The following is a 9994-nucleotide window of genomic DNA, read 5'->3' as shown; positions in this document are numbered from 1 at the left end:
GATTTAAAATCTAACAATCAAATAATTCCTAGATTTATTTTCATAATTTTCATGACTCGCACATGCATGTGATGTCCCCAGTGCAGCAGGCAAGCTTGGAATATGGAAAAGCTTATATTCAGCAGATAGAAATATTGCATTATATTGATTTTGTCAGGAAAAAAGATCTGTTGTGTAAGTTGTGACTTTACTTTACTCTGGCATTACATCCTTCTGATCAGCATGTGGTACATTATATTAATATAATTTAAAATATTTTTGGAAAATTAAACCGTTTCTTACAAACTCGTGTGATTCGATAAAATACATAACGAAATTTAATCGCATATGGGTAACGGAAAAATTACTTCAAGCTACACATGACAATTAATGAGATGAATACAACACTTCTACTTGAATGTTACTATCAATCAATATTGAGTGTTTGTAATAACTTCTGACTGCGATCAAATGTGGATTTTGGTCAAATGAGGCAGAAATATGTTGTTGGTAACATTCTAGAAGAATTTTATCTGGAAGATACACATTAACTTCTGCTGGGCGTGAAGAAAAAGTAATGTAACTAGTAGTGTAACTAATCACTTTTGCCAGAAAGTAATAAGTAACGTAACTATTACTTTTGAAAGGAGTGACTAGTAAGGAGTAATATATTACATTCTTTGAGTAACTAGCCCAACACTATCTAACGATCTAATATGCATGTAATGTAGTCAAAGTTGGAAATTCGGTAAGCCGGGAAATGTCATAAAAATATAAGGAAACTCAGTTCCCCTCATTGAAACCCTTAATATGGAAGAAACAATATGTACAGTAGGAGAAAATTCAATGGTTCAGAATTCAAACTTTATTGATTACTTCACCAAATGCTTGTAAGATTACATCACAATATGTATAGAGTTGAACATTATTCTGTATATTTTACATGAAAACTTTACACATTGTATTTCTTCTTATACTATATATATTTATATTTCCCAGTCTCAAGGGAGGCAAAGTAGACATCCATAGTTGCAAGGGAAGGAATGCTTTTCAGAAAATATTTAAATGCACTTCAAGAATGAAATACATACTTAATGAAAATGAATTGGGAGTTGAATCTGCACTGGTAATACACAATTAAGTCATATGCTGCAGGGGTTTAATGAAGATATACCTGGATTATACGGTACATTTGTATTCCTGTATTTCCCCCACTTCAATTGTTTTATGATAATGTGACTGGCATCCATCAGGTAAACTTACTGATTCAGTCTAACTCCAAATCAAAAGCGAACAGCACTTGCAAAAATTAAATATATATATAAAAAAAAAAAATCTATTAAACAAACTTTAGTGCAGTAAAATTAAATATTCATTAGATGTCTTAAGATTTCAATGATAAATATATATATATATAAAAAGAAAGAAAAAACAAACCTTAAAAAAAAATGCAATACATTTGAATATGATGGAAACCAAATGAGCATGATGTGTGGCATGTAAGGAATGGTAGTGTCGGCCTGGTCTGGATTAGCAAGCGTAAGTATTGACATGTAAAATAAACACCAAATGCTTTGAAAGCAACCGTTACATTCTTAGGACAATTTGGAGTTTAGTGTGAACACATCAAAACCAAATTAAAGTCTTTAACCCCAAACTAAAAGCATTTAAATGCAAAAACCTCTGTGGGTTGCTTGAATGAATTTAAATCAGAGATGATTGTTTAATTGTATGACGAATCAATAAAGGATAATGATAATGGGCCATTGTTGGACCTTAACAAGTCATTAACAAATATACCATTATTCACTGGCGCAAACTCATTGCACATCAGGTGTCTTTTATAAGCTCTTAATAACAGGGGATGATCTCATTTCTGTATGTCTATCTTTCTTCAGCCTTTAAAACAGACAAAATTTACAGATAGGACAAAAGCCAAAACAATTAAATCAACAGACGATCAGAAACCAGATATACAGCAGTACTGGTAATAAATTATTTTGCAGCCATCCAGAAGAAAGTCAAAATAAAGATAAACAAATATGACTCATGACTCTAACAACACAGACGAATGACACAGCAGAAGCGTCACCCTGCTGGGTCACAGTGCTGTTCTCTCATAGAGGAGCGACTGACGGCGATGAGTCAGGACTGGCAGGGAAAGTATGGGACAGTCACACACAGTCATTCTGCGTTCCTGTACAGTCCTTCAAATCACAGCAGAGGCTTATACACGCAGACCATCCATCCACTTTACAGCCCCGCTTTCTTCCCAGTTCATCTCTGAGCTGTGTTCCCAGTTCTGATCCGCGTTATGATGATGGTGAAGGCTGCGCTCTGCCCAATTCAGGAGCGGCGATGTGGAAGACGGAACCGATGCGAAGGAAAAATCGCCGCAAAGCAGCGCGAAGCTCCGGAATGAGGTCGAACTGCATCATCTCACACAGATGGTGGTAGTAGCAGGAGGCATGAGGCTTGAACTGAAAGAAAGATGACAATGTTAGACATTCATGTCTGACATTTTATGTTATATTGTTTTATTTGAAATGTAATTACATTTAATTTAAAAGTGTTAAAGGGATAAGTTCACCTAAAAATTAAAATTACACAATGATTTACTCACCCTCAAGCCACCCCTATATGACTTTCATCTTTCAGACAAATACAATCATTAACATTAAAAAATGTCCTGGCTCTTCCAAGCTTTATAATGGCAGTGACTGGTGGTTGAGATTTTGAAGCCCAAAAAAAGTGCGTCCATCCATCAAAAAATACTCCACATGCTCCGGGGGGGTTAATCAAGGCCTTCTGAAGTGAATCGATGCACTTGTGTAAGAAAAATATCCATATTTAAAACTTTATAAGTCTCGCATAGCCAGACCTTCAGACTGACGGCAGAAGGTCTGGGAACCTTGGCTGCTTTGAATGGCCAAGGCCTGCCCAAGAGGCCATATGACTGACAGCTAAAGCTGTAAATAAGTACATTTTGTTTTGTGCCACGTCATATTTATGGGCGTGGATATGTCCCCACAGTAACAGACCAGTGTGTAAAACTCTTGGACATATTTTAAACATTCCATGCCGCAAACTTTAGATATTTCACATACTTTTGAAAATCCAGCTTATAGTTGGTCCTAAAAAGTGCTCATCATCACAGCTGGAAACACGACGGCTTTCTTCTTCCGTGAGGGGGTTTGGTGCCACGGCATCTTTGTTTTCAGGCAGAAAGTTAAAGAATGCGAATATGTATATATCGCGAGAAGCAAGTTTTCTTTACAGCAAAGGAAAACCAGTCTTCTCTTGGCTTATATTGAAATCCTCCCACATTTTTCTTTGCAAATCCTCATTTTGTACTTCTAATTCATGACCGGTGTTTTGTTTTGCTCTCTCCTCTGCACTTCCGCTACATCCTACGGAAGCTAGAGATTACAGTTTATGAAGTTTTAAATATGGATATAAAACATCGATTTGCTTCAGGAGGCCATTATTAACTCCCAGGAGCTGTGTGAAGCACTTTTTTGGGCTTTAAAATTTTGACCATCATTCACTGCCATTATTAAGCTTGGAAAAGCCATCACATTTTTTAATACAACTCTGACTGTGTTTGTCTAAAAGAAGAAAGTCATATACACCTAGGGAAGATTGAGGGTGAGTAAATCATAGGGTAATTTTCATTTTTGGGTGAACTATCCCTTTAAGTCTTTTCAGTTAGGGGTTTCCCTTAAAGACCTTTTAGCAGAGTGTCAATCTGGAGTGGAATGCCTCTGGGAAAACCTGATATTATCAGAACAGTGATGAATGGAAAAGTGTATTTTAGTTATGGACAAGGAAACTCCCCAGGGCTGCCAGTACATTGTCTGCGTATTAGCGCAGGTCTCTTTTACATATAAAGGTCATCACACTTACAAGCTGGCATTTCAGCAGGGTGCTTCCTGTAATAAAAGCCTTAGCTCAGACTCCTGAAGGATAACAGAGATATACAAAACAAGTCTCTCCTACAGGAAATAACACCCATTGGCTAATTATCAGACTCACCTGTCTGATTAATAAGGACACTGTTTTTGTCTTCTGTTTTTCTTGCTCTTAGGTGGAACATGTCAATATTTTACAATATAAAACCAAGATCTAGTGGCTGAATCAACATGAAAGGTTGACCACTGTCTTTAACCATCTGATCAAGGACCTCAAGTTGAATTGTAAAAAATAAACAACCTGTGTTGTTGTGACTTTTACTTTTAGAATTTTTTTTACATCATACATAAACTCCACAGTGTGCCAAATATATTGAATATTCCAAATTTCAAAAGAGAAAAAAATATTTTAATCAAACAAAACACCAAACCAAAAAAAAAAAATATATATATATTTATTGGCTGTTAAGGCAAAAGTTCATTTCGGGCCCTGCATCTAATGTTCTGGTTCAGTGAGAGGGTGTGTTTGTTTATGTATGTTATTACTTTGTCATCAGGCAGTCTGAGTGTCCGGGTGAGGAGCAGCAGCAGGAGACTCGTCCAGGCTTCCCGGTGGCTCTCTGAGGTAAGACTGATGAAGTAAGCCAGGCCTTCACTACACACCCTAAATCAAACACACACACATATATTGTTACTGTCCGAATACCTTCCCGTACAGCATATGTAAATCAGAACTTGATTGTGTGACTCATCCCTCAATGTTTTACATAAAACAGTTTCTACCACTTTTTATTTTTACTGATCTGATTATTACAAATCCAGCAATGAGTGCAGCACCTATATTTTTTAGTGCTTTCAAAGCATGTTCATAATGTCAATAATAATAATGAATCAACTCATTAAGTGCAATTTCAAGTGCAATTTCTTCCAACAATAGGTGCATCTGAACACGTAGCACAGATTGTATTGTATAAAAGCAGCTGTCTTTGTGTTGAGCTCGGTGAGCGAGCGTGATTAATGAATGAAGCAGGCGGCTGCACTCACTGCAGCAGGCGTGTCTGGATGTCTGGCCAGGAGTCTTGCAGCTGCGTGTCGGAGTACATGCGAAAGAGGATCCTCAGACTGCAGGCCAGACTGCTGGTCTCCTGCTTCAGAAGATTCGGTTTTGACTTCCCCTTAAAGCCTACATACAAGATTAATAAAAGACACACACAATAAAAAAAAAGACAGTCTCCTATAAATGACAGCATTACCACAACCCAGACGAGGAAATAAAAGAGTGCAGACCTGCTCTCCAGAGCGCTGTCCTCTGCTCATTGTTGGAGTTGAAGTCCTTGGCAAACCTGTGGGACTCAAGGAGGCAGTCAAGCAGTTTGAAGAGGTGCTGTGATGACAGGTGTCTGTACATGCCCTGATCGGCCTCTGTCTCTCCCTCTTCTGCTTGCTCAAGTGCATCTCGCTATTGGGAAACACACAGACAGAACAAAAGACACTTAAATTTAGCTCGCTATAACTAAGCCATGGTATCAACACCATAAATGGCTGTTCACATAGGCTGCATTCTCAGTTATTAGTTGTAATTCATAAGGTTTTATGGAGTTTACTTTCAAACAGAGGTTATGTGAACACACCTGAGCAGCGGCCATGTTCTCAGCATCCTCCCTCTTGCTGGTAGCCGGGTAGAATACAATGTTGTCTATGGTCTGAATCAACTCCAGCTGTACGACACACTTTATAAGCAGCCCTGCAAACAGCCTGTGGTCTGAGACCCCTAGATCAGAGTAAGAGAGTAACGTTAAAAGTCACAGAAGAACTCAGAAAGGTGATGTGTAAAGTGGTACAAGGTTTGGGCAACAATGTTGTCCCAGTGTTGTTTTATTTCACATTCAGATCAGCTTCCATTCAATCTGCAATTTCTTTGTTCCAGTACGTTCTCAATGGACAAAATCAAATCCATATAGTTTGTGCTTATTCAATGAGCAGTTTCGCATGGATAAATGTCAACAATAGGGAACAAAAATCGGTCAGGTTTTACGTTTCATGCCGACTTTAAATGAGGAAGAGGTCATATTGTTCAAAGAGAATGTGGATGTTGGTGGAAACTCTTTTATGTGGCTTCACAAGCTTATCAGACTTCTTTATATTTTGGACAAAGTAAGCAAGCTGTGTGGCATGAGGTTAGGTTTGAAACTCTCAGTACAAGAGTAAATCCTGTTGAAACTTCAAAGGGATTTTTTTTTGCATTGTGGAACACGGAAAGGGGATTTCATTTTTTTTTTGTCAAATTTAACTTTATATTTTTTCTTTTGATTTTAGAGCGTTACACACTACCATTCAAAAGATTGGGGTTGGTAATACTTTTAGAATATTTTTGAACAAAGTATTTTATGCTCACCAAGGCTGCATTTATTTGGTTAAACAGTAAATGCAGTAACACTGTAAAATTTTATTACATTTTAAAAGAACTTATTCTTGTGATGAATTTTCAGCAACTCCAGTCAATCTCCAGTCTTTAGTGTCACATGATCCTTCGGAAATCATTCTAATATGCTGCTCAAAAAACTTATTTAAAAATTTATTTCAACATTAATATTGAAAACAGTTGTGCTGCTTAATATCTGTGGAATTGAGGATTCTTTAATGAAGTTTAAAATGACCATTTATTTGAAGTAGAAATCTTTTGTAACAAAGTCTTAACTGTCACTTTTGCATTGCAGCTGTACGTACTGGTTTGGGATTTTCCTTTCCATGTTTCATCACTGGCAGTGGACATCTGACTGTGTCCTCTCTCTGAAAGAGTCCTCTCAAAGCTGCTCTGCGACTGAGAATCAACCTCAACGTCCTAAATACACAGACACACACACACACACGCATATGAAAATCAGAGCCTAATATGCAAATGTACACTATAAATAGCAAGCAAAGCATGGTGGGTGTGTTTTAGTGTTAGCAGAGCATACAACACAATGTATGACAGAATAAAGGCTTATAAGTGCTTGATTGTGGCTTATTATTTGTGTGTGTATTTGCAATATTTATTTATGTTATTGTGATCTCACCATGTGTTTCCCTTCTCCCACCTCCTCTTCCTGTCCAGCTGGTCGCCATGTCAGCAAGCTGTTAAGAGCAAAGTCAGAACCAAACTGAGAGAGCATTCCATAAGCAGAGCCTGAAACGCCTGCTCAAACACTCTCCGATTTCAATATCAGTGGTCATTTGAAATATATAATATGTGCTTTTTAGATTTAGCCAGAAAATACAAAAAATTCTGAAGTGTGATTTGAATTTATTTAGATTAATTAGCATATTATGTCATTTATTTGATTGTTTTTGTCTATTTGATTTTTTAGAGATCGATTGACAACCCATCAAAACACATCCAGACGAAAGGCCGTTAAGTGTCATTGAAACAGATGGTAGCGTGCAAGAGTGTCATACGCATGAGGGCTGGTAGTCTGGAAGATATCCAGCATGCAGGCGCAGGTGACGTCCCACACCTCCGGACTGAACTTCTCCCCGTTCAGAATCACCAGGTTCTCCAGACAGTTTGTGCCTGACCGTGCCAGCTGCTCATTATCTGAGAACAGAGGCGGAGTTGTGAGGGTAACACACTAACACTTTCCTTGTATTACCACACCCTGCTGATTTAAAACACTACCACCCACAGGGCCAATATGTTTCTCCAAATGTGACATGTGTAGGCGTCACATTTGAAATGTCCATCTGGAATGAAGTACAGCAAGTAGCAGGGCAATGTCTTAAAATTCCTAAACTCTCCCTCATGATTAGCGCAACAAATGAGCGAAATCCCCACCTTGTTTCACACACCACTGCAGCTGTGCAAAAATATCCGCCAGCAGCACCTCGCTGAGAGGCTCGTAGAATTGCGTGAACACGTCGCAGATAGCATAGAGGGCGTGGTTACATGTCGTTGTCATCCACTCTGTTTTCTATGAAAAGAAAAAACATGTATGCGATGCATCCATTTTATTTTACAATGTGGAAGTTAAGACATTTTCTATCAATGCGCACTGACTTCACAGATTAGCGATTGGCTGTTTCATTCAGAATGCTGGGCTTCCTGTGGTTGAGCGGCCACATTGAGCGTTGCATTTTTCCCCCATTCAAAACTATACGAGTGACACGTCTTGGGTATTCGTTCATAAGCACAGCACTGTTTTATTTACAGTAGTAACCAAGGAAACGCTGTATCTCTGCTGTTACATAAACGCCACCTGCTGTCTGAGAGTGAATCTGCGTTCTAATTCAGCCCGTCTGCTGTTTTTGTTTTGTTCAGATGTTTTATGTAACAATTTTACACAGCTAAAGTTAGACCATTCTGTTTTTACTTCAAATTTCAAAATGATACAATCTGAAAAAATGCCCATGCTGCATGTATGTAGCATCTTTGTTTGGATTGTGATTAAAACAGTGGTTGCCTCGAATTTTAAATAGAAAGCTTAAGATTTCAGAGAGATTTCTTTCAGTTGTATTATTTATTTATTTGATTTGGGATTTGTTTTAACATTTCAATTTAGATTTTAATTTGGCATATTTCAATTTCACAAAGAAATGTGCAGCATTTTGCATTTTAGGATACCTTTTATAATGTGTTTTAAATCTCATTTTGTTCTAAAAATTGGGAGAAAATCTTATCGTGAAAGCAGTATCGTGAGTTGAGTAAATCGTTACATCCCTACCCCCCTACATTAAAAATAAGGTTGATACAACTAATAAAAGGCTAATGTTGAAAATATCAATATTTATTAAAGGTGCCATAGAATGCATTGATCAATATTTTAAATTGTTCTCTGATATCTACATATAAGGTATGTGGCTTAGGTAAGGGCAAAACATGTGCATTTACAACCCTAGGATTTCTCCCTAGAATGAAATGGTCTGTTATTGGCTTATTTGGAAGGGTCATGAATAATAATGTTGAGCTCTGCTCTGATTGGCTGTTTCACAGTGCGGCTCATTTCAGTAGCTCACAGCAGGAAGAAAACACAGGGAGGAAAATATACAGTGGTGTGAAAAAGTGTTGAAAAAATTTTTTTGCATGTTTGTCACACTTTAATGTTTCAGATCATCAAACAAATTTAAATATTAAATCAAAGATAACACAAGTAAACACAACATGCAGTTTTTAAATGAAGGGAAAACAAAATCCAAACCCACATGGCCCTGTGTGAAAACGTGCTTGCCCCCTAAACCTAATAACTGGTTGGGCCACCCTTAGCAGCAACAACTGCAATCAAGCGTTTGCGATAACTTGCAATGAGTCTGCTACAGCGCTGTGGAGGAATTTTGGCCCACTCATCTTTGCAGAATTGTTGTAATTCAGCCACATTGGAGGGTTTTAGCATGAACCGCCTTTTCAAGGTCATGCCACAGCATCTCAATAGGATTCAGGTCAGGACTTTGACTAGGCCACTCCAAAGTCTTCATTTTGTTTTTCTTCAGCCATTCAGAGGTGGACTTGCTGGTGTGTTTTGGATCATTGCCCTGCTGCAGAACCCAAGTTCGCTTCAGCTTGAAGTCACGAACAGATGTCCGGACATTCTCCCTCAGGATTTTCTGATAGAGTGCAGAATTCATGGTCCCATCAATTATGGCAAGTCATCCAGGTTCTGAAGCTGCAAAGCAGCCTCAGACCATCACACTACCACCACGTTTGACTGTTGGTATGATGTTCTTTTTATGAAATGCTGTGTTGGTTTTACGCCAGATGTAACGGGACACACACGTTCCAAAAAGTTCAACTTTTGTCGCATCAGTCCACAGAATATTTGCCCAAAAGTCTTGGGGATAATCAAGATATTTTTTGGCAAATGTGAGACGAGCCTTTGTGTTCTATTTGGTCAGCAATGGCTTTTGCCTTGGAACTCTCCCATGGATGCTGTTTTTGCCCAGTCTCTTTCTTATTGTTGAATCATGAACACTGACCTTAATTGAGGCAAGTGAGGCCTGCAGTTCTTTAGATGTTGTTCTGGGTTCTTTTATGACCTCCTGGATGAGTCGTCTTTGTGCTCTTGGAGTAAATTTGGTAGGCCGGCCACTCCTGGGAAGGTTCACCACTGTTCCAAGTTTTCTCCATTTGTAGA

The 9994-nt window shown here is 38.2% G+C and overlaps 1 protein-coding gene across 1 annotated transcript in view; it reads right to left on the bottom strand.

Annotated features, from left to right (window-relative positions):
* Positions 1-821: 821 nt before the first annotated feature.
* Positions 822-9994, bottom strand: part of arfgef2 (ADP-ribosylation factor guanine nucleotide-exchange factor 2 (brefeldin A-inhibited)) — a 43229-nt gene continuing 34056 nt past the window's right edge. Inside the window, exons 31-39 of the mRNA XM_058763127.1 lie at positions 7705-7840; positions 7329-7467; positions 6950-7007; positions 6618-6732; positions 5522-5661; positions 5178-5349; positions 4935-5073; positions 4437-4554; positions 822-2459 (exon numbers count right to left, since the gene is read on the bottom strand). Coding sequence (XP_058619110.1) covers positions 2292-2459; positions 4437-4554; positions 4935-5073; positions 5178-5349; positions 5522-5661; positions 6618-6732; positions 6950-7007; positions 7329-7467; positions 7705-7840 — 1185 coding nt within the window. The 3' untranslated portion in view covers positions 822-2291. The remainder of the gene's footprint in view (positions 2460-4436; positions 4555-4934; positions 5074-5177; positions 5350-5521; positions 5662-6617; positions 6733-6949; positions 7008-7328; positions 7468-7704; positions 7841-9994) is intronic.

Source organism: Onychostoma macrolepis, chromosome 23 (genome assembly GCF_012432095.1).
Source record: "Onychostoma macrolepis isolate SWU-2019 chromosome 23, ASM1243209v1, whole genome shotgun sequence".
NCBI classification, from domain to species: Eukaryota; Metazoa; Chordata; class Actinopteri; order Cypriniformes; family Cyprinidae; genus Onychostoma; species Onychostoma macrolepis.
Note: the sequence above shows the minus strand (reverse complement) of the source record. Positions and strands in the feature narration are given on the sequence as shown.